This window comes from Cryptomeria japonica, chromosome 4, assembly GCF_030272615.1.
Source record: "Cryptomeria japonica chromosome 4, Sugi_1.0, whole genome shotgun sequence".
Taxonomy (NCBI): domain Eukaryota; kingdom Viridiplantae; phylum Streptophyta; class Pinopsida; order Cupressales; family Cupressaceae; genus Cryptomeria; species Cryptomeria japonica.
The window spans coordinates 244,503,653-244,531,621 of NC_081408.1; the positions used below are offsets into that span (position 1 = coordinate 244,503,653).

At 39.7% G+C, this 27,969-nt stretch overlaps 1 protein-coding gene across 4 annotated transcripts in view; it reads right to left on the reverse strand.

The window, feature by feature from the left end:
- Positions 1 to 4,486: 4,486 nt before the first annotated feature.
- The window catches only part of LOC131065525 (sirohydrochlorin ferrochelatase, chloroplastic), a 52,451-nt gene continuing 28,968 nt past the window's right edge, over positions 4,487 to 27,969 (reverse strand). For 3 of the 4 annotated variants that reach the window (XM_059219761.1, XM_058000041.2, XM_058000044.2), the window contains exon 7: positions 6,846 to 7,112. In XM_059219761.1, the coding sequence (XP_059075744.1) occupies positions 7,005 to 7,112 (108 nt within the window). In that variant the 3' untranslated portion in view covers positions 6,846 to 7,004. Of the gene's footprint in view, positions 4,636 to 6,845; positions 7,113 to 27,969 lie in introns of those variants that run through there. The other variant, XM_058000045.2, reaches the window with a different exon arrangement.

A 27,969-nucleotide genomic window follows, 5' to 3' on the forward strand; every position in this document is an offset into this window, starting at 1 on the left:
GAGATTGGGAAAAGCGAGAGGGGGAGGGAGAGAGGGAGAGGGAGACAATGAGATTGTGAAAAGGAGAGGGGGAGGGAGAGGGAGAGAGAGGGAGATTGGGAAAAGGGGAGATTGGGGAAAGGAGAGCGGGAGAGGGAGAGAGAGAGATTGGGAAAAGGAGAGGGGGAGAGGGAGAGGGAGAGAGAGGGAGATTGGGGAAAGGAGAGAGGGAGAGAAAGCAAGATTGGGAAAAGGAGAGGGGGAGATGAAGAGAGGGAGGGAGAGGGGGATAGGGAGAGAGGAAGGGAGAGGGAGAGGGAGAGAGGGAGATTGGGAAAAGGAGAGGGAGAGAGGGAGATAAGGAGAGGGGGAGGGAGAGAGGGAGATTGGGGAAAGGAGAGGGAGAGAGGGAGAGAAGGAGAGGCGGAGGGAGAGAGGGAGATTGGGGAAAGGAGAGGGGGAGAGGGAGAGAGAAGGAGATTGGGAAAAGGAGAGGGGGAGAGGGAGAGAAGGAGAGGGAGAGGGAGAGAGGGAGAGGGAGAGAGAGAGATTGGGAAAAGGAGAGGGGGAGGGAGAGGGGGAGAGAGGGAGATTGGGAAAAGGAGAGATTGGGGAAAGGAGAGGGAGAGAGGGGGAGAGGGAGAGGAGAGGAGGAGGGAGAGAGGGAGATTGGGGAAAGGAGAGGGGGAGAGGGAGAGGGAGAGAGAGGGAGATTGGGGAAAGGAGAGTGGGAGAGGGAGAGAAAACAAGATTGGGAAAAGGAGAGGGGGAGATGAAGAGAGGGAGGGAGAGGGAGGGAGAGAAGGAGAGGGGAAGGGGGAGAGGAAGGGAGAGGGAGAGGGAGAGAGAGGGAGATTGGGAAAAGGAGAGGGAGAGAGGGAGAGAAGGAGAGGGGGAGGGAGAGAGGGAGATTGGGGAAAGGAGAGGGGGAGAGGGAGAGAGAGGGAGATTGGGAAAAGGAGAGAGGGAGAGGGAGAGAGGGAGAGAAGGAGAGGGGGAGGGAGAGAGGGAGATCGAGGAAAGGAGAGGGGGAGAGGGAGAGAGAGGGAGATTGGGAAAAGGAGAGGGAGAGAGGGAGAGAAGGAGAGGGGGAGGGAGAGAGCGAGATTGGGAAAAGGAGAGGGGGAGGGAGAGGGAGAGAGAGAGAGAGGGACATTGGGAAAAAGAGAGATTTGATAAAGGAGAGAGAGAGAGAGAGAGAGAGAGAGAGAGAGAGAGAGAGATTGGGAAAAAGAGAGGGAGAGAGGGAGAGAAGGAGAGGGGGAGGGAGAGAGAGGGAGATTGGGAAAAGGAGATGGAGAGAGGGAGAGAGGGAGGGAGAGGGAGGGAGAGGGAGAGAGGGAGATTGGGAAAAGGAGAGGGGGAGAGAGAGAGGGAGAGAGAGGGAGATTGGGAAAAGGAGAGGGAGAGAGGGAGAGAAGGAGAGGGGGAGGGAGAGAGGGAGATTGGGGAAAGGAGAGGGGGAGAGGGAGAGAGAGGGAGATTGGGAAAAGGAGAGGGGGAGAGGGAGAGAGGAAGGGAGAGGGAGGGTAGAGATGGGGAGAATAGGTAGGAGAGAGAGAGAGAGAGAGAGAGAGAGAGAGAGAGAGAGAGAGAGAGAGATTTAAGATAACGAGAGAGAGAGAGAGAGATTTAAGATAATGAAAGGGGGAGGGAGAGGGAGGGGGAGAGAAAGAGAGAGAAGGGGGAGAGGATGAGAATAGGATAGGATAATGTGTGTGTGTGTGTGTGTGTGTGTGTGTGTGTGTGTGTGTGTGTGTGAGAGAGAGAGAGAGAGAGAGAGGAGGAGAGGGTGAGAGACATGAGGTAGGAATCAAAAAATAGAGAAGTGTGAGGGGGAGAGAGATGAGATAGAACTCAAGGAAGATAATTAGGGCTCAAAATAGACAAAGACAATGATGGGGGCAATAAGACAAGAGAGAGAGAGAGGAAAAGAAGAGGTACATGCATGTATACAAACATATATACATATATCTATATAAATATATGTATATATAACTATAGATATGCATATATACATACATAAACACACATTATCTAGGTATGTCTAAAACATGTGTAGTAAATGCTAAGTTTACAAGCGTACATTATTATGTCTTCATAACCTGTACGAGTTTTGTGAAACCAAAAAAAATGTTTTTAGTTCTTCATAACCCGTACGGGTTTTGTGAAACAAAAAAATATATTTCTAGTTCTTCATAACCCGTATGGGTTATGAAGAACTATGAATAGTACTTTTGGTTCTTCAAAACCCGTGCGGGTTTTGGCTTGGTAAGAGGGTTGGAAAACAACCCTAAGGCTTGCAAGCCCATTTTCCCCCCTTTTTTATTCCTTTACACGTTTTTCATCCTCCACCATGATTTCTTGACTTCATCGTCATCAGGTTTACAAATGATGAAGTGGGTATCTCTAAAATTACCACCATAATCTCACACATCTTAGTTTTCTGACCATATAAGTTTTTTAATTTTTTAAAAACATTAGCATAGTAAACTTTAATTTTCTTTATCAGTGCCTTGACAATCCTCACAGACATATGTCTACCATTTTTTTAATAATTTTTGATATACTTGACCAAATTCAAAATATATTATATATTATTGTTCTACACTAGATTCTATACACTTTAAAAAAAAAATTGCATTTTTGATTTTTTTGATGCAAGTTATGCCTAGCGCACGAATAGGTACCAAATTTTCAGGATGCGGTCACTTCCAAAAATCATAAAAAAAAAAGTGGCCACTTATACCCCCTTTTTGTTCACCATCTTGGTGCACTTACCCATGTCAAGAAAGCTATTATCTTGATATACTCTCTTGTGGAAAGTTATTTCTATTTTGCAAGTTATCTTGGCATGTGCGAGCTCACTATCAAATATTACAACAATGAAAATTTCATACCTTGTATTTTTTCTCTTTATATCAAGCTCACTTTGACCCAATAACTTTATGCAATGATAAATATACAAGGGACAATTTTTAGCACATAGCTTGAGCTTCACCTAGCCCCATCTACATGTATTCATGTGGCCTTACCAAGCCTTGTGCAATTTGTGAAAATGAACCCAAAACATTTAAAATTCAAATTCAACATTCTTAGGCTACCCTAATTCTTCAAATTAGTTATTATGCATCAACTTGAAACATGAAAGGTTACACTTACCACCTTTTGAGTTGAATGTAAGAACTAAATGTAATCTATTTAAATCTTATAGCATCTAAACATCTTGAATCTTTAGTATTAAGCCTTCAAAGAGAAAAAAATTGAGCATCTATTCTAGAACTATATGACAACATTTGAGCATTGTGCATGATTATTTGTTATTTTCATTTTTTTCTAGAAGTCATTGCATTGTTATCCTATGGTTATGCCTAAAGGAGAATTAAACCTTGCCTATCAAGCTCTGAAATAGTGCTCCTAAACACTCCTTATTTGCAAATATAGATTTTACAAATGTAGTGAATAAGATCTAAATAGCAAAAAGAAACAATTCAAATGGACATATTCAAATCCATGCACCACGTACTAATTGATTCTACACGTAAAAACTAACCCAAAATGACATAATAATTTTTTAGATTCTCAAGCATTCATCTACTTACCCATATTTTCTAAAATCCTAACAAATCAAGTACAAACACCTTGTACTATACTTTTCATCAATTGAATTGTAAAATTCAAATTCAGCATTTTTAGGCTAGCCTAATCCTTCAAATTAGTCATTATGCATCAACCTAAAGAATGGAGTTTACACTTACACCTTTTGAGTTGTATTTAAGAACTAAATGTAATCTATTTAAATGTCTAGATCTAGCATATAAACATCTTGAATCTTTAGTATTTAGCCTTCAAAGAGCGAAAATTGAGCATCTATTCTAGAACTATATGACTACATTTAAGCATTGTGCATGATTATTTGTTATTTTCATTTTTTCTAGAAGTCATTACATTGTTATCCTATGTTGTTGACTAAAGGAGTATTAAACTTTGCCTCACAAGCTCCAAAATAGTGTCCCTAAACACTCCTTATTTGCAAATATAGATTTTGCAAATGTAATGGACAAGACTTAAATAGCAAAAAGCAACATAGTTCAAATGGACATAAATTCAAATCTACACGTGAAAACTAACCCAAAATGACAATAGATTTTTTTATTCTTAAACATTCATCTACTTAACCATATTTTCTAAAATCCTAACAAATCAATTACAAACACCTTGTACTATACTTTTCATCAATTGAATTCCACCTAAATACAATTTATTTATTTTAATCCCACATTTCTTTCAGTGTATTGCTCCAAATTACTTTATCCTGGCATAATTATTTGATTATCATTGTTCAATTATTGGTGAGATGTAATTTTATTCTCTTAAAAAATAATAATTAAAAATCAAAATAAGAGAAATCATGGGACAATGGCAGAAGCAAATTGATAGCTTTTATTCTTGAATTAAGGTAATAAAAAGGCAAATCACACACATTTGCAACCATTAAAGCAAGATGCAAAAGTACAGTCATCCATTTATAATACTTTCATGACCTGCTCATACAATATAAGCACTGTTCCACGTCAAGGTGATGTCCCCAACATATTGGGGACTTGCAGGGGCATCCCCTTTTGCAGGACTAGACAGCCTGCTTCATTTGGTGCACTAGAAAAATGAGGAAAAAAAGTTAAAATCTCCTAAACACTTTAAAATATTGTCATTGCAAATGCAGCACATTGTATTTACTTTTTAAAAATTTAAATGCTTTTAATTTAGATTATTTTAATAGTGATCCCCCTGCGGTCACCTTGCCATGCCCAAAATTTCGAAAAATTTACGCCATCCCTGGATGCCCCTACCCCAGGAACTCAGAGAAACGTTGCATATAATGTTTAATACTTTATTGACCCCATCTGATTATAATGCATAAACAAATTTCAATTTTGACCTAACATCAGGCATTGGTGTTTATTAATCATTTACTGCAAAAGTACTACATAAGTCAAATATCAACCCAGCACATATTTGAATAACCACAAAATGTTCTCAGATGAATCAAACAGAAAAACGTGTGATCTTGGTGTGCTTGACTAATTTTTCTTTCTCGCTGCAAATCCTTCCAGCTGTGTAATGTCCCCATTTTGAAATAGGATTTAATAATAAATACTAACAATAAAATTAAAATATAAAAGAACAAAAATAAAATTAGAAATAAAATATAAAGAATAAAATTAAAATAATTAAAATTTAGATAAGTTTAATGAATGGTCAAAAGGCATGAAATGAAAAGTTGTGACTCCCTCAAACATGAGGTATAAAAGGGAGAAGAGAACTTGATTTGAAGGGGACCTTTTAAATCAACAATCAGAAGTGCAGATCTGATTTGAATGTGTTGATCTGATCTGAATAAGTGCAGATCTGATTTGAATAATAAGACAACAATAATGAGAGATGAGTTGATGACTCTTTAAATGGATGGTGAACATAGGAATTAAGGAAGGATTAATGGAAGAAGAAAAGAATGAGAGGAAAATAAGGAAGTGACTCATTCAAAGGGGAGACGTGTTGAAGGGTTGTGACTCTTTCAAAGGATGGTAATTGTGAAAGGTTCTGACTATTGCAAAGGGCAGACATGGTGAAGAGGTGTGACTCTTCCTCACATTGGGAGATATAATAAGGGGAAGGTTTCATTTGAGGAGGGCATCCAAGGGAGATCAATTTGGAGAATAATTTATTATTCTCAAAGGCAACAATGAAAAATGGTGACTCAAATCTTATTAAAGGTTATGACCCTTTCACCTAGAAAGTATAAAGGGGAGATCACTCCTAGCAAAGCTCAATACATCATCACTCATCAATGCATCAAGAATCAAGCAATATATGAAAATCAAGCAATATATGAGTCAGCAAAGGTCAAATCAAACAATCTATCAATTAGCAAAGATCAATCCAAAAAAGTGGATAAAAAAGCAATCAAAACATCATCAATCATAAATTCACATCATGAAATCAGAAATCAATCATCAAATGTGTTTTAAGGAGTCAATCAATCTATCAAGATTCAAATCAATCAATTCATCATTCAAACATCACTCTATCAAATCAACATTCATAGAATCAATCATTCAACAACAATCCCTCAATCAAGGAAAGCAATTGAATTAGTATTGGTGCTCGTAAAGTGCAGATCAATCCATAATATATCAGCAATCAGGCCATAGATCAGATTAGAATTATATATGTTTAAATATGTATACCTGATGAATACAGCAATATGCTAATATAATATATATGCATTTAACACTCTGTATATTAGGCATGAGTAGCAATATGATTTCCAAATAAGCAACAAGCGATCAAGGCAAGGTGAGTGAGGAAATACAAGGGGAAACAGTTATGAGGTCCTCTCCTAAGCACACCACCTCATGGTGGTGACAGGTAGTCCCATGAGGCCAACAGGGTGCAAGGAGTGCCCCGCCCTTGGGCTTAGAAGGGAAGGATGTTCTGGACACCCTATTGTAGTTACCCCAAACATCTACCATGGTTGACCATTAGATTAAGTTACTCCAATCATAAAGAGGAGAATAAGGGTGACAATAAGAGGGGAAAGGCTATGGGATGCCTCACTAGGCACACCCCCTCATATGGATGGCAAAGGGCCACATGATGGCCAAGAGGGATGGTATCATGGTATATCCGCTCTTGGGCGTAGGGTAGAGGATCATTTATGGCACACTAACATGTCTCCTTATCCTAACTCTCTCCTATGGTTGAATTCCCTTAATGAATTAGATATGTCATATGACTAAAATACAATTTGAATGAGCTTGGAATTGTGATTTTAGGGCAAAAACTAGGGCATTTACAAAAGGGAGGATTACAAACTGTAACTATTGTACGATTGAATCAATTTATAAAGTACAATCACCATCAGAAAATGTTTAACCACTTTGAAGCTTGTCAAAAGTGAATAGCAAGATTTCAGAATTAGCAATAAATATGTTGGTTCAAGCGTCAATTTTCTTGTGTAATTTCTACGCTGACCGTTGTTGGCATTGTCCACTTCCGGAACACATTTCACACTCACTTGAATCCCCAGCAACTTGACTTAAACAATACTTGATTCGATCTTCAACCACATTCTGCAAAGAAGTAACTTAATGAGAACTAGTGACTGAGTAAAATAAGCATAAGTATACAAAGTCACAAAGAACTACGCGTAGCCTCAAAGAATTTGAAGCAGCAAACACATATAATCCTCAATTACATTATTTTTAATTCCTCCAAAGTTTTAAATTCTACATGCAGATATTCTTGGCTTACATGGTGAAGCATAATTACAAGGTAATGATATCTAAGGCCTTCACTAACGACCTCAAGGTTGTATCCTTACATGCATCTGCATAATCTGTGAATTATTTCTATTATTCTATCCAATTTAAAAAAATGGAAAAAGTTCTAACTTGTAATATACCGCATTTCAATAACAGAGGCCTAAATGTTTGATAGATCTCATTTAGGGTAAAGGTGCCAGTGTTAAATGTAATTAACGGGCATAATTAATTGGAACATTTAACCCAAAAAACTTGTTTCAACCTTGTTTAGATTTTTTAATGTTACAGAATATGTCTGGAGATATGATAAATGTGGCTTATCGGCAGAAGTGCTTATTCTAAATGGTGCAGCAATGACCAGCCCTGTTTGTTTATGTTTTGTTGGGAGAATGGAATTGGAGAAACATTATGAATCTACATGAGATTTTAATAAATTTCTAGGGTGCAACTGACAAGTGATTGCAAGTTTGATGCAGAAACAAGCATTAATGGGTGCACCCAATAATAAATATAACTCCCTCAATAAAAGTTGCTCATTGAAAATTAAGCTTCCAAAGAGTAGGGTGTGGTTTTTTTTTATTCATTACTAGCAGAGTTGATCTTTCAACTTACAAGTCAAAAGTGAGGATGCCTTGATATGGTTTAGTTTTTGATGGTCCATGGATCATGTCAATCATGAGCACACACTAGAAAGCATGGCATGAAGAATAGTGGATGTGGATGCCAATTGCACAGATGTTAACCTGGCAATAGTGATGTGATAAGGCCAGTGGTGGATGACATGGCAGATGTCTTCCAACCTGGAATGATTAGTTCAGATGTAATTTTAACAGCTAAACATGACTACAGGAAGGGCAACCATTATGTGGATTAAACCTACTTTGAAATGATCTAGAACGATGTGTCATGTGACTTGCCAAACTGAAAAGATTCTTGGAAAATTGGAGAGTCAAAGAACACTAAAGAAGATATCAGAGAAAGAGGGGGCATCATACGATAAGGAAGGACAAATGTGTAAGAATAATTTAGTGGGGACTGAACCATACTACATACCATTAAGTTACAAGACCTTGAGCTAACCGGTTAAAATATACATCACTAGCAAATACCTACAGACAATGCACGAACTGAGGGAATGAGATACTGCCATTGGGTTCCTAGATGGACAACTACAACCATGACAAAGATTTTGTCCACAAAAGAAAGGAACAAGACTGTCCCTTATCTCTAGCATGACCTAAGATGGGATACGTTTAGATTTGGGAAAGACACTGAAGCAATAGAAGACAGAAATTGGACTGCAATGCTATTCTTTAGAAGGTTGAAGTTCAGCGAGCTATGAGGCTTTCTCTCCATGTGTGTATTATAACTCTGGGTTGTGTGTACATGACGATATTTTGTGTTGGGTGAGTTTCTGATTTAGTGACCTATCAAGTAGGGTGCATATTCGTTGTTGTGTGTATTCTAATTGTCGAAACCTAGTTCAGACTCTAGGGAGATGGTAAATGGTAGTCATTTCTTATTTGTAATTTTGTAGAAATGTAATATGGTCTTCAAGTTGATATTTCCTTGGTAGCATTCTCTACCTTCAACTGATAGCTCCTGGATGATTTTTTATTATTATTATAATGTTGCCCCTACAAATTTAGTATGACTAGATAGTATAGACCTAAAGGCATCATATTCAAACAGAAGTTACCTTCTAGCGTTGAGCCTAGCATAGAACTGATGTTAAGAGAGTGTCAGATGGAGAGGTCCCACAGTCTCTCTGATTTTGCTTCTAGTAGGGTGTCTGTTATAGATGCTTGTAAGAGCGAGGTCATGCAACGAAGCTCAGATTGAATCTTGCAGTATTAAAGAATTTTAAGTCTCTTGATTTCATGGACAAACCAAGTGTGCAAAGGCAAAATATTTAGTATAATAATCGGTTTTGTAATTACTTTTTTTAGTAAAATAATTGGTAGTGTAATTACTTTTGTTCTCATAATCATAAATAAATTGTTAGTATAATAATTGGTAGTGTAATTACTTTTGTTCCCAAGAGATTGTTGGCAGTTGCTGACAGTTGGTAGTCTTAACCAACCACCAGGTTACTATATATACTTTGATTGTTGTATCAGGAAACATTCATGATTGTATACACATTACACTTTGATAATAATAAACAAATCTTTCTATCACGTTATTGTGTTGATTACTATTATCTAGTGTTATTGTATGGTATGGTTTTGTATCTTGTTTACTTTGTGTATGGGGAGGAAGAAGAGAGGGATACAAGTAGACATCGTACCCTAGCAATTAATGCCCCTGTGACCAAACAAGGAAAGAAAATGTATTGCAAACACTCGAGAGGAGAGAAAGATCAATGAGAAGATCTCTCTGGATCAAGGAACAAAGTGACAGACGGCAGTGATTACGGAGAATAGTTGAGTCCCAGAGTCCAACAACTATCGAGCACTATATATACTTTGATTGTTGTATCGGGAAACATTTATGATTACACACATTATACTTTGGTAATAAAGAACACCTTTTTTTGCCATGTTATGGTGTTGATTACTGTTATCTGGAATTATTGTATGGTATGATTTTGTATCTTGTTTACTTTGTGTAATCAATTAAGTTCCTTTCGGGAGTAAACATTTTGGCATCGTTGTCAATTCGAACTTGGAGATCTAAGTGACTAAGAATGACGATAGACAGGATAGCAGAGTAATGGGTCAACCAATTGAACGACCAGATTCAATTAAGGAAGAGGAAGACCCAAGGCAAGACAAGTTGACACAGAATTTGGTATACTTGTGAGAAGCATCCATCAGCCAGTACGTTTGATGGGAAGTTCGTGAAAACGAGGTCCCTAGGAGCAATGTATAGGACAGCCTGACAGTGAATGGCGTCGTCGATCATCTCCTTTTTAGATTGACAAGGTTGTTGGCACATAACCTCATTGCTCTCGAAGACTAGCGCGAGGACAAAAACCAAAAGCAGCATCAGCAACAGATACTACAACAGTATGAGGAGAGAAACCATAGGGAGGAAGACAAGAGGGATAAGTGCAGACGTCGTACTCCTAGCAATTAATGCCCCTATGACCAAACATGGAAAGAAACACTTGAGAGGAGAGAGAGGGATCAATGAGAAGATCTCTTTGGATCATGGAACAAAGTGATAGATGGCAGCGATTATGGAGAATAGTTGTTGAGGAGTCCCAGAGTCCAACAAAGAGTAAGAGCAAAGCGTTAGCCGAAGCTATAGCTAGGAGAGGCAGAGACCATGTACGTAGAGTGAGTGGGCGGAAGTTACTAGGAACCTACCACTCCCGTACAAAGTAAACGAGGATCTTGCTGACCAAGCAAATAATCAATTTGTACACTCAATGTCGGACGAAGGGACTGACTCCACGGAGAGTAGCCCATCTGTACGGTCTATACGTGACAAAAAAGACAACGAAGGTAGGGACTTCCAGAGTGAGGCTGCTGAAATTTTTGAACACAATTTGCACCGCATTGAGAGCCTATCCATAAGAGAAGAACTAAGAATAGGGGAGCCTGAACCAAAGACCTTAGGGAGGAGGGAATCCAAAAATGAGGAAGGTAGCCAAGGTATCGAGGACGCTGACAGTAGACATGTAGAGGGCTCCCGCATGGCCGAGAGCATAGTTGAACAACTCAGCAACTTAAAAAATTGCTTAAATTTAATAGAAGTGCATTTTTTTTGCAAAATTCAATGAGGAGATGCATCCAATGAGTATACAAAAGAAAAAATCTGAGTCTAGATCTATTTTATTGATTTAAAAGAAAATTGGGTACAAAATGGCATCCCCTTGTGGAATGTTGATGGCTGATAGACTGAAACAAAATGGAATAGAAAATTATTCTTGTAAAACTAAAAGTAAATACTACAAAAAATTTACATCTTCCTCTTCCTAGCTCTAGTGAAAACCAAGGGAGAGATAGAACTAGAGGATCTAGTCCTAGGAGTTTGATGTAGCTTCTCCACCTCGCCAAAATTAGGTTGAGGGTAGCACCCCTCACGGGGGTCTGAGGGTGAGAGAGGGGTAGAGAGATAGATCTAGATCTTGGGGGAGAGAGGAGAGAGTGAGATAGAGAGTGGAAGAGAGAGGGGATAGAGGAAAAGTGATAGGGAGATAGATACGTCTAAAATTTGGGGTAGATAAAGTGAGTTAGATAGAGAGAGCAAGAGAATGTTGATAGGAGCCTACTGAAAACTGAAATTTGACTGTCTGAAAATTTAAAAGATCTAAAACCTAGAATTTGCATTATAACTCCTAGAGATTTGAAACCACTCTCAAACATCCTGTCAATATATACATGAAATATAACTTAAAATATAAAAAAGGAATAAAACATATACTTAAATGTTATATTAATTGTATACTTAAATGTTATATTAATTGTATGTATTTTGATGAAGAAAATGAGATTGACTTAAAAAAAATTTAGATAATTTTTTTACGTGTTTGGGCCTCTCTTTTTTATGCAGCTGAGTTTTTGCTGAAAACTCACCAAGTTTTTCCCAAAACTCTGCGAGTTAATGGCATAAATACTCGACGACCAAAAAAAACACGCTTCAAAACTCCCCGAGTATTCCATCTATCGAAAGTGCAAGCGAAGCACTATAACATGGGCGAGAGCGAAACAATCCTATTATATGGTACATACTGACATAGAATGATGGTCCCCCGATGAGTCTAAGTGTGGAAATGCATAAGCTCCCTAAGTTCATAGGGAACGGATCAGAGGATCCAATATGACACTATAAGACATATGAGACCATATGGTTGGCTAGCAATCAAGAGGATAAAGATCATTGGCTAAGGTCATTCCCTGCCACATTGCGGGGAATAGCCATTGATTGGTTCACAGACTTGGATGACAAACATACACGATCCTGAGAACAATTGAAGAAGGCATTCCAAGAGGAGTTTAAATTGTTGAGGGATAATGAAATTGTGGTGAAAATTTACAACACTAAGCAAGGGAAAAATGAAAATGTACGAGCTTACAATCGTAGACTCGAGGAGCTATTGGGTAAAATGGAGAACTAGCCAACCGATGGGCTGAACAAACGGTGGTTCATCGAGGGGTTGATCCCCTTGCTGAGGAAGAAAATGAAGGTGGTACCCCCATCGTTGTACACCGATGCCTACAATCGAGCAATGGACATTGAAAGTGAAAACAAAACATCATGAGTAAAGAGGAAAGGCAGTGATGATGATAGTATAGAGGAGAGTAGCAGCAGCAATGAAACTAAAACAGTACAAGCCCTCCGATAGGATACGCTGAGAATGATGAAGGAATTGGAGGCCGAAAAGGAAAGCTCAAAGGAGAGTAAGGAAATGTGGTGTGCTAACTATAAAGTAGGTCAAACAAAAACCACTTGTCCAAAAAAATTATTTTGCGGCATCTACCAATAATTGGGACATTCCATTAAGGAATACCCGTACAACTTACAAATGAGGAGCACACAAGTGCTCTTTGCCCAAGCGGAACAAGCAACCCAATGATCACACCACCAAAACCACCTACCAATCCTAATGCATCACTTGGCAGGTACCATAATAATAGGCAAGGGAATAATGACAAATTGCTACAATAATAACAGTACCCACGAAGAAGAATACAATAAGACGCGAAGAGAAGCATGATCCAGTGCCAAAAATGTAATGAATGGGGTCACTTTGTGCAAGACTGTTAGACGGTCAAAATAACAACACATGTTTTCTATGCAAATGGTATGGACCTGGAAATCACGAAGAGGTCGACTACTCGAAGTAGAAGGGGGTAAATATGATGGCCATGGAAGAGCCAAAGGAGGAAGGATTGGCGATCACCAAGCCACAAACAAAGAAAGCAATATATCTAGATCCCCGTACGAAGAAAGAAAGACTTCAGGTAGCCAAAGCTGACGTAGAACAGGCAATGGCAAATGAAAGCAGAGTCTCAAACGAAGCCGCCAATACTCCATTACAGTCAGAGTCAGAGAAAAACATTGTAAGATAGGTGCTGCAAACCACAATACCCGTAAAGGTAATTGACCTTCTACAAACCATGCCACAACTAAAAATGGCGATTACAAATATAATTAGTGTCGGTGATGACAACTACAGTCATCGGAAACAGTACAAGCCACGAGAGAAACTGATGAAGAAACTGCCATATGAAGGGGATAGGGTGAGTGACTAAATGTTGTTGACGATGAGCATTGGTAGGAAAACACTGTCATGGAGATGGAAATTAAGGGAATGAAATTAAAAAACACCATCATCGATGGAGGCTCGAGAGTCAATGTACTACAAGAGGAAACTTGGAAGAGCCTTGGAAAACCTACACTCTGGCCGCCAACCTTCAACTTGGTGGGTGCCAACCAACATGGCATTAAGCCATTGGTGAATTTGATGGCACAGAAGGTAACAATTGGCACATAGTCCTTCCTGGATTTTGTTGTCATCCCATTACAAAAAAAGGCATACGAGGCTCTCCTCGAGAGAGGGTGGTTAATCACTACCATGATAGATCACAACTAGAAGCGGAACACATTCTCAATTGAGAGTAAGGGAAGGAAGTACATCATCAACCTAAGGAATCAGGCGGTGAGTGAAGAACTATCCTCTTCTGACTCAGAGTCTGAAGACAAAGAGTGGAGTATCAAGGAAGGAAAGAAGAGGATGGAACCAAATGATGAAAGGAACTGGAGCTGGAAGATTGCTCGAAGGATGAAACAAGTTCTCTGAGCGGGCTATTTCACTGATAGATGGAGGATTACGAAGTCTTCCACCCAGAGTACGACATGCTACAAATCGTGGAGATCGAAGAAATCAGTGAAGGTACAGAGAGTGCTACCTTCCATCCGGAGTATGAAGAATATAAGGAGTGGCATGAGTGGATGAAACGCCTACCCATTGTATTGAAAGGGATAAAGTAATGAAGTATGAAGAGTTGAATGTGTACAAGGTAAACTTGGGTGATGAGGGCAAGCCGAAGGTGATTCTCATCAATGACGATTGGAACTTGGTACTAAAGGCAATGACATTCAAAATATTCATGGAGTACAAGGACACCTTCGTGTGGACATACAAGGACCTTAAGGGGATACCACCGAAACTATGCATACACAGAATTCCCCTCGAACTAGGTGCACAACCCGTATAAAACCAGCCCTACCGGATGAATAAAAACTACGTTGCCAAGGTACACAAGGAGATTGAAAAAATGTTGGAAGCCAACATAATATTTAAGGTGGAAACAAGTGAATGGGTCTCCTCAATTGTTATATCTCTGAAAAAGGAAGCAAACCAAATACTAATCTGTGTGGACTTCAAGTGTCTCAATCCAGTAACAATCAAAAACCCGTTCCCAATCCCATTCACTGACACCATATTGGAGGAAGTAGCAAGCCATGAGATGTACTCCTTCATGGACGGATTCTCCAGATAAAATTAAATAAGCATTTTATCGAGGAAGATAAACTCAAGAGTACCTTCATGGTGGACGACAGGATGTATGCATACAACAAGATGTCGTTCAGCTTGTGCAACGCCCCCGTCACCTTTTAGCGTATCATTCTACATATCTTTGACAAGATGTCCATGGAGAATTTCAAAGCATTTCGAGATAATTGGCCAATATACAACGGGCAGGAGACTCATCTCACTGCACTTCGAGAATGCATGGAAAGGTGTTGAAGGGCACATTTGGCATTGAACCTGAAAAAGTGTAGATTCATGGTACCCCAAGGGAAGCTACTTGGCCACATAGTTTGTAAGGCAGGACTAAAGAAAGACCCAAACAAAGTAGGGGTCACTGTACAGATAGAGGCATTGGAAAATGTAACAAGAGCCAAATCCTTTCTGGGTCACATTGGTTACTCTTGTGACGTACTCACACATCGCCCCATTGCAAATGGGAACCCCCACTTTTTTCTGCTTTCTAGGATAGTGGTAGAGTCTTTTTCTATTAGCCTTTGCGTTGAAGAAGTGTAATTGGTCAAGAGATAATCAAGTCCAAGTCTCCCTCTCTAGAATAAGTGAGGTCAGTCAGTTGTCAAGGCTTAGGAAACGAATGATCATCTTTTGCTTGCAAAACTAGAGATGAAATGCTAAATTTGGCTAATGTATGAAAATTTCCTTTGATCGCTTGGATCAGCAACCAAGGCATTGACAGCACTTCCTTTGCCCAGCCAGGGCATAATCCCTTCCACTTCTCCCAGCACTGCCAGTGGGTTCCCAAACCCAATCACTCCCATTTCCATTCCTCACCTTCGCCATCACCATTTCACCCTTCCATTCTTTCCATCTCTCTCCCTCTTCATCTCACAGCCCTTCCATCTTCTCTACTTTCCACTTCCACCCCTCTATGCCTTCACCACATCCCTCACATCTCCCTTTCCACTTCCATTTATTTCCATTCACCCTCACCTTTCCTTCCACCCTTCCATCCCATTCACTTCCTTCCCTCTAACCTCTATCCACCTACCTTCCTACCTACCATCCTACCTTCCCACTCCCCTTCCTACCTTTACCTTTACCTCCACTACTACTTCCATCTCCCTTACCTTCCATCTCCTTCCACTTCCTCTATCCCCTCCCTTCCTACATCCCTTATCCCTCCATCTTCTTTCATCACTTACCCTTCTACCTCACCCTCACCTTCACCTACCTTCACCTATACCTTCACCTACACTTACACCTACCTACATCTACCTTTGCCTACATCCTAACCTCATCTCATATTCTTTACCCCCTAACATAACCCCCACTAACCTCTTACTCCCTTATCCTAATCATTCACTATCTTATTCCCCTACCCACTTCCTACCCTTATCCTATCCTAACCACCGTGAACCCCTTGCTATCCTCTCATAAACCGGTCCCATCCTAGTTTACATCCTACCCCCTACACCCAGCCCCTGACTATTTCCTTATAACTCCTCATCACCCGTCACCTCCCTTATCACCTTCCCCAAACTCCCTTTTCCTAATTCCTAAGTCCTAACCCACCGCAGCTCCTAACCTTCTACCCCTTACCGCCTTCCTTACCTCTTTATTCCCTTTCCTAACCCCTTATGTCTCCCTTTTCCCAACATCCTCTACTTCCCTTTCACCCGTGGCCTTTCTTTACCACATTTCTTCATCCCTCCTGGCCAAGCATGCTTGGGCCCCACCGAAACTTTGGAGAGAAGAAAAGTTTTAAGGCATTTAGAAACCAAAAAAAGAGCATCCACCTCACCATTATGACACATGCTCAAGCCCCTTAAATCCACGATGAAACATAAGGCAATAGGTAGCAGTATTGAATAAGGAAGCTGGCCTTTGAAGTAAAAGATGTGTCACTTAAACAAAACCATTTGGGATTTCAATTCCAAATCAGATCATAGAGAGAGCAGATTGCAAATTCCAGTTACAGCAGTAAAGGGAAGGTCCAAACAATTATTCACAGTATGATGCAAATCAAGACAGATGCAAATACTAGCAGTAGAGGTGAATGTGAAGCAAGGCACTCTGGTTTTTCTACTCCATATTACATGAATCTCCTCAAATTTCCATCATTCTATACACAGCCTCTCCAAAATCTGAAAATGCATTCAGAAGTGAATCAGAGAAGCAGGTTACAGCAAAGATACAAATAAATCATGGCAGATTCTGAGACAAGGATATCAAGTTGCAGAACAAATTAGATTCAATAACAGAGCAGCAGATGTGAATTTTTGCCAGGTTTCAATAAAAGGAGGGGTTTATGAAGAAGTTTCTTAGTAATGATTTTGGGTAGACAATGATGGTCATGAATGTTGTTAAGCTATGAACTAACATTTCTCTTGTCTCAGTTACTTGTATCTTATTTTTATTCTCAAGTTTTGATTCGGGATGTTCTCTTTTGTGTGATACAATGAATACAAGATAATGACAAACTAAGAATGGGAACTCCTCAACACAAGGGAAAAGATCTACATACTCAAGAGGAATTGATTGGTGAATAAAAGAGGAAGGCTATTGCCACATACGGGATTTTCTCAATAAGACAACATGAAGGAAGGACCTCACTAACTTAGTGATACAATCACAACAAGGATTAATCAACAATGCACTAAGGAAGTTGGGATTCACAAGCAAAGAGAGGTTTGTTAAAAACAAAGGTGAAAGATGCCACTTTGTGCAAATAAAGCACAGAACACCGATTTGCCTGAGTGTAATAAGGTGAGCAATATTGGATCAAATAGACTTGCTTCTGCAAATGAAACCCAAAGTACCACCAGCATATAGTGCAAATAAGAGAAGAGCTGATTGTGTTTGCAAAAACAAGTGTGACAATAAAAATTCGGATAAGTGTTGGATCATTTCCTTTGCTCCTTGTAAAGTCTGAAATGACTTCCTTTGCCCTTGGAAAAGTCCGAAACGACTTCCTTTGCCCATGAAAAAGTCCAAAATGACTTCCATTGCTACCCAAAAAGTCCGATTGCACTTCTAGTGGCAAGTCCGAAATTGTCCTTTGATCTATAAATCGCGAACTACTTCCTTTGCCAAGCAATGATTTTGATCTTTTCAATCACCGATCTGGCCTAGAATACATATTTTTTTGACTTTTTAGAGGTCTAATTTGGGCACAAAGAGTTGTTTTGAAGGTAAATTGATAATGGTAAATGGAAGAGCATGAGAAAATGGAGCTAGAGACTTAAACATTTCTTGTGCCTCACCACAAATGCAACCTTTCCTTTGACATGAAAGATTGACATGAGGATTGAAATCAAAGATCGAGTTAAAGAAGGTTGGTAACAAGAAGCTGGAGATAACAATTTGAAATGACTTCCTTTGCTAGTGAAAAAGTCCGATGGCACTTCCTTTGCCATTTAAAAAGTCCAATGGCACTTCCTTTGCCATTTAAAAAGTCTGATGGCACTTCCATTGACCCCCAAAAAGTACAAATTTTTCCTTTGTTGGGCAAAAAGTACAAATTTCCTCTTGTAAACAGCAATAAAAATGAACATTATCTATTCATCTTCAGCATCAGCGAACCCTGTCTACCATCAACATCAGCAAAGAAAGCTTTCTGGACAGCAAGTTCAACCTCAACATCAGCAATCAGGACTTGGAGGACAATAGCACAATAAAATCAGGTGTGAAGTGTATGATTGCAAGGGAATACAAAGGAAGCATAAGGATGAAGGAGAAACAACAAATACATGTTCTACACACTCAAGGCAAGAAATTTTCTACATTCCAAGGCGAGTCAACACCATCACAACTTTCAAGGAGGACAAATGCAAGACATTCAAGGAGGAGGATGCAAGAAATTTCATAGGATAACAAGAGGAATCTAAGCTCAAAACAAAGGATTTCACAACTACACCAAGGAATTCAAGTCAAAGACTATCAATAAGGGAAGATCAATCATCATCACATTGAGAAAACTGAATAATGTTGAGTATCAAGAGATATTACTCAATACTCATTCATGATGATGAATCAAGTCTACAAGTGCAAGTCGAGATGGCATCCTTGTCATCACTCAACCAATCAAAAGGTTCCATGTCAGTATGTCTGGATACAATGCACCTGACTCATCATATGGAGGCACAAACTTTTAGCTACCTACCCTCATATTTCATTGGTTCACATTCAATATTGAACCTAAATGTAATTTTCTCATTGGCTGAAAAGGAGTTGTTCTAACAAACCCTAATTAGGGTTTCCATTTTGTAATCTCGGCCATTGATTGTGAATCAATTTGAGCCACTCATTGTAAAGAGTTGTCTATAAAAGGCTCGAATCTTCTCATTTGTAAAGGTTAATAGCAGAGTTAACAAGAATAGCAATTTAATGGTTAAATAGTTCAAGAATAGTTTAGTAGCAGATAGCAGCTAGAGTAGAATAGGACGAGAAGGCAGAAATTGTTGTCAAAGTTGTAAATAAACTTCTTTTTCATTGAAGTTATGGTACAATGTGTTGTTTTTTATACAATAGCATGACTTCTTGTTGGATCATCACGTTAGCTAATGATAATTAGATGAATGAAAGAACTTTGTGCATAATCAATGGTGAAATTCATATATCCATACCACTAGCGATTTGTTGATTGTAAGTTTGCCTTGTGTGGTCAATTGGAATCCTTAAATGAACTTAACTTCAATTACTATTCACACTTTGATATGCATCGCCTTGATGGTATCCTTGTTGTTGATAGTAATTTAAACATCATTTTGCTTTCCTTAGAAGATTGCACTAAGCTTTGTGGAGTTGTTGCTTTGCATGTCAAAGCAAGGCATAGTGGAGTTTCACCAAAGGTTGTCTATTGCTCTTGAATTCTTAGGATTAGATTAGACTCCTCAAACCTTATGTCTTTTGCCCTTTTTATTTCCAAGCAAATAGTTAGAATCTAAGTTCCAGCAACATCCAAACATTCAACATTCAAGTATTCAATGTAAGTCCCCTTGGATTACCAGCAATCACATCAACCAATTGAGCTATCCACACATCATGACTTGACTATAGAAACCTTGGAGTCATCTTGGTTGATCACATCATTTAGTATCCAATAAGATTTTGATCAAGAGAGGATAGAATACATTTGGTATTTTATTCTATGTTCGATTGTGCTATAAAACACATCAACAGTTACTATTGATGGTTTATAAAGAACTTTGCTCAGATTTCATACCTATTGGACATGCTGACCAGGAAAGGACAACCGTTCACATGGGGAAATCGGATGTTGGTCTCTGTGATTTATAAGTCCTATGGTGTCGAGGAGGAAGACTGGGAAGAGAGGCTTATGGGAATAATGTATAACATTTAAGGTGACGATAGGACACACTCCGTTCCAACTAATGTACAGGCAAGAGGCAGTGGTTCTAGTCAAGTACGTGGTTCCAAGTTTGAGGATTGTTGTTGAGAACCGACTCGATGACACAAAGAGTTTGAAGGAGCGCCTCTTAAATTTGAACAAGTTGGATGAGCAACGAGTAATGGCACAGTGGTCAACGGAAGTCATGTAATGCTGGCAAAAGTTATGGCATGATAAGCACCTTCGTAGAATGAACTTTCAGTCGGGATAGTTAGTTCTAAAGTATAATGGTCGTAAAGGAATCAAGCCCAAAAAGTTCAAAGTCCGTTGGCTAAGACCCTATAAAGTGAGGAAAGTTGAACAGAATGGAGCAATCAAACTTGCAACACTCAATGATAAGACAATCAAAGACCCGGTAAATGAATCAAAGTTGAAAGCGTACCAAGGGAGAAGGGAAACTATTGCAGTAAACATCTTGGGTTATGCTATATGAGGAAAAGCCTGCAAACTGTACGAAGAAGCAACTTGACAAGGAGTTTGTACACAAGGAGCACCTAGTTGTACAGGAAAGACCATATGTGAGCACAAGCGAGCCATACACAGGTGTTCATGGCATTTGTGGAATCGGGAGGGTCGTTTGGAGGTGGAAGTCAAAGATCCGGCGAAGGAAGAACTAGTGGAAGAGAGTCGTGCAGAAGCAAGGATGAGAACAAGGTCAAACTATATAGAGAACCCTACATGGAAAAAAGAAGCGAGGTCATACGCTAAGGTGAAGCAAAGCCGTATGGAAGCATAGGGCTTAATTTCAATATGTTACGAACAAGTTACAGAAACTCTAGCGGTTATCATAACGACCAACCGACAATGAATAAAAGCCGAAAAATTCATTTAGCATCCATTTCAAGCATGGCAACAAGTAACAATAAGGGGAAAAAGACTCGACCTCAAGTGCAAAAGGACGACAGAGTTCCCGTTGAGACTCACATTTGAGAGCCTGAGAAGTATTGAGTGTTGCACATGGTGACAGGAGACACCTGAAGATAATACCGTCAAGGATTCACTGAGGAAGGCCAAGGTTGACAAGGCAATTCAGATGCCTGTATTCAACGTAAGGGATTTTGAGCCAATGTTGAAGGCTATGGTAGTAGACTATGATCTCCATTGGAAAAAGTCTACCATAACCTTCCACAAATGTAAAGTTATTATATTGTTTTGGCCGAATGAGTTCACCAAGGTGTTTGGTATCCCCTTGAAAGGTGTCAAGGTAGCCAAACCCTCAATAAAGATGACCACCAAAGAGAAAAATAGTTTGGTGAAATTGGTGTGTCGAAGTGACATAACACAAAAAAAAATGGGAGAGCGTTTGGAATAGTAGCAACAAAGGGGTTAAAAAGACCATAGCGATGGCCGAATGGAGGTGCCTCATGAATTTGATAAAAAGTTGTCTCACAAGAGCCAGCAGAGCCTCAAATATTGCCATATGGATGATATATGTGATGAATGGGATAATGAACAAGAGGGTTTACAACTGGCCGGCGGTGTTGTCGGACAGGATTCAGGAGTTTTTTAGCCTTGAGCATAAGGCATTTTATATGTCCCACCATGCCATTGGTCTTTTCCTCAAGGCACTCAAAACCTAGGTTCCCATAGATAAATGGGGCCACTTCCAACCCCTCAGCCAAGTGGACCCATCCAAGCCAACCATGTTTTACTGGATGCATTTGGACACGCTCACAGTTGGGAGTAAACACAAGCTACGAGAAAGAAACGGTGGCAGGAGTTGCAAGAAAATATCAAGCAGAGTGTGGAGGGTGACAAGAGTCCGAAGGAGACTATGGAGGTCTCATCCTCTAAGAGCAAGTGCGGAGGACAACATCATGAAAGGTGACCCATGAAAGTGATGAGGACAGCATGGAGGAAGTGGAGGAGGTGGTGAGGATCGCTAGCACAGAGGCTCAGCCAACAAAGAATGTATCGGAGGAAAACCCATTGCCAACTCCGCTAGCCATGGGAGTAAGAGAGACTCTCATAATAGTTTCGAGAGCAATGGCCGAGAGAATAGTACCACTTCCGTCAAGGGCTGCAATGAGTGGCAGTGTCACATTTGCGCCAGCGATACTATCCCCTACGGCACACTTAATGGCTCCAAACACGTCACTTCGGATTGCTATGCCACACAAAAAACAAGAAGCCACATGGAGTACAAGAAGCCACACCAGTGGCTATTGTGGCGAAATGGAAGACAATGTTGGCTGTCAAAACTACTACTACCGAACCTACCAGTGACGTCGTACCTGCCACTGTCGTCGTGCTTGCCAATACCGCCAATGCTATCACATCAGTCAGTGATACCGCACCTATTGTAGAACCTGACAATGCTCCCATGAGGTTAGTTGAAGAGGTGGCAGCTTCTATAAGGATGGAAACTATGGGAGTTGACAATTGGTTGAGCAAATTTGATGTGGCACCCACTGCCCCTCCACCACTATCACCGAGTCCTATGGAGGACACCAAATTTCAACCTAGAGAGGTAGGAGAAGCCACAAAGCCTGGTAAGGAGGAAGAGACTCAGATGGAGAAGAAAACGAGGCCTACCAAGGAGGAGATAGTGGATATTGAGGAATCGAAGCAACACGGAGAGCAAAGTGAGCATGACATTCTAAAATCTAGGGCAGCAAGGGAGATGATGCTCAAGAAGGAAAGGTCAAAGGGGTCTAGTAGAGAGGAAGCCTAGGAAAGACACATCTAGGTTTCATCCTCGAGATGCTTTAGGACCGGTGCGGAGGTATCTCGCGGAGTTGGAGGAGTTCTCCTCAAGGATCCATGAGGTGGTTGAACTGGTACACCAATTGGACATGGATCTAGCACCACCTGAGGTAGAGAGGATCCTAACCTTTATGCAAACCAACTGCGAGTAGGAGTTCTTCCACTGTCTTACATCTAGAGGGTGGCCTGCCACAAAGACTCCTGAGATGTTGGAAGCATGGCAACCAGCACAACCGACCTCAGTTGAGGGATAAGGTGGCATACTTTCTACCTTACACGGTATGGAGATTTCCTTTTAGGAGGTATTCTACCGAATGTAGCGGGCAACTCACACATTGGAGGAGGTCGAGGCAGGTAGAGTGGTTGCACTACAAGAAGCAGCAACTACTTGGGAGAGCTAGCAGTATACATACGCACCTCCCAAGAGCATTTAGCCCAACAGACACAGCTCACTACCCCAAAGAGGGAGCAAAGGATGGTTATGAAAGCCACATTGCCAAAAAAGGAGGGTCACTTGGAGGAGCAGAGGGTGGCCATGGAGAAGGATGGCAAACTAAGGGAAATGGATGACCACATGGATGGCCTAACTCAATAGTTGGAACGTAAGGAGCAAGATCTCAAGCAAGCAGTGTACCTAGTGAAGGGGTTGCCGGAGTGAGACTTAGTAGCAAAACGCGAATTGTAGTTTCATGCAGAGCAGGTGCAACACCTCCAGCAGCAGCTCGTAGCATCTAGAGTCGCACGGATTACAATGTCCTCAACTGATCTAAGGACGTCCTCCCACCCTCCCTCATCATAGATTTTTATGTACATATCCCCATTTTGTTTTGTCATCTAGAAGACGACTTCTTTTTGGGGGGGGGCTGATGTAGGCAGCAATTATGCCATAATCCAAAATAAATTTTTAGTATAATAATTGGCAGTGTATTTACTTTTGTTTTTGAGAGGTTGGTGGTAGTTGCTGATAGTTAGCAGTCTTAACCAACCGCCAAACACTATATATACTTTGATTGTTGTATTGGAAAACATTCATGATTGTACACACATTACACTTTGATAATAAAGAACACATCTTTCTGCCATGTTATTGTGTTGATTATTGTTATCTTGTATTATTGTATGGTATAATTCTATATCTTGTTTACTCTGCGTAATCGATTAAGTTCCTTTCAAGAGTAATCAAATATTCTTGATTGTTGTAGTTGAAGGACTCGTTAAAAATTTAATAGATTGCCGATCAAGGAGAGAGTATTTTTAATATTTGATCGCTGTAGCATATAGGGTTCCAATATTAAAGAAAATTGTGAAGTCTTATGAATAAGACAATTTTCTGATGATAGTAAATATTAATTTCTTATTTAAACTTCTTTTTCCTGACTTCCTAATATATACACAGACCATTTGATCAGAACTGACTTATGTTCCAGATCAGGACTTCATTTACATATCTACTTCTTTCCCCCATATCCTCTTCTCTCTCTTCTTTATACATTTATATATACTTGTGCCACTTCACAAAGTGAGATATCCCTTAGAAAGGAGACAGCTGTTTTCAAGTAGTTGCAACCTTTCTTCAAACCCCATTGCTACCCTTGAAAACTTTAGTCTCTGCATTTTAAAACATATAATTCATGCTCTTTAATTACTTCCCTTAATTTTCCATCACTCCCTGTTATCAATCGCTCCACATTAGTTATTTATACACTGTCACTTCGGCACTTAATAAGTTATTTTTGTGGTCAACAAAAGGGTGGTCATCCCAATGTAATGTTATTTAATTTTTCTAACAGCATCGATTCTACAATGAGGGTCGACCTAAACAAAATGGTGATATCTTAAAGGGTTGGCCTCATTATTTAATTTCTCCCATAATTATTTAGATGTAATATCCATGCTGCAATAACTTGAGTTGGTCATCCTTTGTATTGGTATTTTACCCTTGGCCAGCTCCTAGCAATTTCCCAGGTTTAAAGACTGCAATCTGTATTTATCAAGGCATTGATAATTTACAAGGCTGAAATTTATGTTAGATTGGCAGGGGCATGAAACTCTTACAGCAGCTGCAAGTGTTTTCTGAGATGATTTGATTTCCTATTGAGGTATTTTGTATTTGAACTTGTCAAATACAATGTTCTATAAATGATGTATGTAACAAAAAAAAGAAATGAGTTAATTTTGGATTTTGTAATCAGTATCCTTGATTTAAATGATATGATAATGGTTACAGCAGTGGTTATTATATTGCAAAATCATTATTGTCAAATGTGACAAACTTTTTCAAACAAACAACAAAAATAATTCCAAGGGTGTTGCTACAATTTGGACTTGGTGGCAAGGACTTTGCCCCCTCAAACCCCCCTGTATTGCAACCCAGAACGTGCTAGGGGTGCTGCCCCTTGACCTAGTTGGGGCATTGCCCCCAAACCCCAAGAAGAGCACTACCCCTTACCCCATTGGGGGTGTTGCCTCCAAACCCCCATGAGGATCACTACCCCTCAACCTCACTAGGAGCGTTGCCCCCAAACCCCCACAAGGAGCGCTGCCCCTCGACCCCACTTGAAGCATTGCCCCTAGACCCCCATAAGGAGTGCTTCCTCTCAACTCCATCGAGGTCTCCACTCCTGACCTATACTAGTTATTGAGATCTCCTGTCACATAAGAAACTTGATTACAATGAAAGGGTCTAAGAGTGGAGATAACTTAGAAAATTATCTTTATGACTATCATAATATCATCGATCAATGATGAAGTATCATATTATCAAACATTCAAATCTCATTATTATTATAAAATATTATATTATATAATATATTCTAAGTTATCGGTTCTGGTACAGGTGCAGATATGGGTATTAGAACCTGGTATGATGGTATGACAAAAAAAAATTCCTTGGGTACGGGTATGGGAGTATATATACATACATTAATGACTCTGACAACATGGCTGGCAAAAAGTTGCAGAAAAAATCAACAACCAAAAATTTCTAATAAACAAGAGGATGCACACAAGCGGAAGTAGTAAACAACTCCATCCTATGGCCAACATCAGCAGAAACAAACTACATCAACAAGCTGTATGACTGAACTCAGCAACAACAGACATACAATTAGCCATATGGCTACTGGATGTACAGTAAACTTGGACTTGCCATTGATTACCGGACATACAGCCAGTTTTCCATTTAGAACAGAGATATCAGGAGTAGAATTTTCCAATTGAACATCTATTGAACAAGTACATATTTCGAGGATAATCAAGTTTTGTTGGAAGTATGAGCTTGTATGGTTGTCATTGATGTCAAACCTGGTTATCCGGACGGATTCTGGTCCAGATATGCTCCTAGTTGTTGCAGTTGTGTTTTGTGTTGCAAATTTAGTTTGGTATTTTGGTGTTGGTTGTGGTACTTCAATTCAAATAGTTATTTATGTTCTCTGGCAGTGTGTCTATTAGACGTCCAAAAAGTCTTCAATGGCCTACGGATATGTTGCAGATTGTGTTGTGGTTTAGTGGACTTGATTTTATGGCTTGTGTAGTATTAGCAATATGCTTCTCTGATGGATTCTTTGTTCCGCAAAAGAGATTTGTTGTTTTATGTTTGGAATATCCAGTTGTGTTATGGTTCAGTGTGTCCATTTGGATTATCTTGATTGGATCATATTCCTTTGGTCCAAATATGCATTGGAGGATGTATTAAGGGGTTGTTATGGGTTTCACCATGGCATGTGGAGATCCGTGTGAGATATTTTGCCTCGGAAGATGTTCTTTGGCCGACAGATTACTATGTCTACAAGTTATGTTTGGTAACGACATTGGAGGATGTGTTAGCGTGTTCAAATCGTTGGATTCATCTTGGAAGAATGTATTGTGATGTATTTGGGTTCTCTCTTTGTCTTGGAGTTGACAGCTTTGAGTATTTTAAATTTTTGGTCTAGATGGCTTATTTTGTGTAATAATGTTTATGATTTTCTTGGCCAACCCTAAATTAAGTTTTCAATGATCAATCTCATATTTAAAGAGTATGGTTGAAGAAATTGTTATGATGGATTGTGTGTGAATTGATGAGAAGAATATGTGAATAATGTGCAAGCAGATTTGAGATTGCAAAAGTGCAAAAGTCAGAGCTTTGAAGGTGAGATATTCAGTGAGACAGTGGTGGTTATCAGAGATGTTTGCCATGATGTTGGTCGCTTGATCCAGTTGTTCAAGGACAATTTCATGTTCAGGAGATCCTTCTCAGTTTTAGTTCTACTATTTCCTTTGTTGTTGATTGATAATGAATCCTTCGATAACAGATTATATCTTGCCCTGAAGCAGTGAGCCTTAGTTGTGCAAGTCCTTGTATCCTGCCCTAAGGCAATGTGCCTTAGCCTTGCAAATCCATCAGGCATTGTTTCTCCTTGGCAATGACCCTAAAACATTGTAATTATTCATATTCATATTGTGAGTTAGATTCACACCGTGGTTTTTCCCAGTTTGGGTTTTCCACGTAAATGTGGTATCCATGTGTTGATGGTTGATGTTCATGTGTTGATGATTGATATTTTGCCGCTATGTTATTTGATGATGTTTATAATTAATTTGTTTTAAATTTTCAGACTTATTCACCCCCCCTCAGTCCTACCATGTGTTTAAGAATTGGTATCAAAGCGTTGGTTCCTCTTTGGAAAGCTTAACCGCTTGAGGTAGATCTGGAATGGCGCAAGAACTTCATCTTAAAGCACTGATGTTTGATGGAACAAATTTTCCTTATTGGAAGGACAAAATGGAACCTTGGAAACTTTGCAAAATGGAATCTAGGATATTATCCAAACTAGTCATACACCTCCTCCGAATGAACCTACAACTCCAGATGAACTTATGGCTCAAGCGACAAATGCAAAAGCTAGAACAGTACTTACCAGTTGTTTGAGTGACGCGGTATTTGGGAAGCTTAGAGGATTAAACGAAGCTAAGGAGAATTGGAACAAGTTGTGTTATGCATATGAAGGTGATCCTAAGACAAAGCAAGCTAGGTTGATGAATTTGAAACAGAAATATGAATGTTTGAGAGTGACAAATGATAAAGAGTTGGGAACTACATACACAAAGTGAATGATATTGCT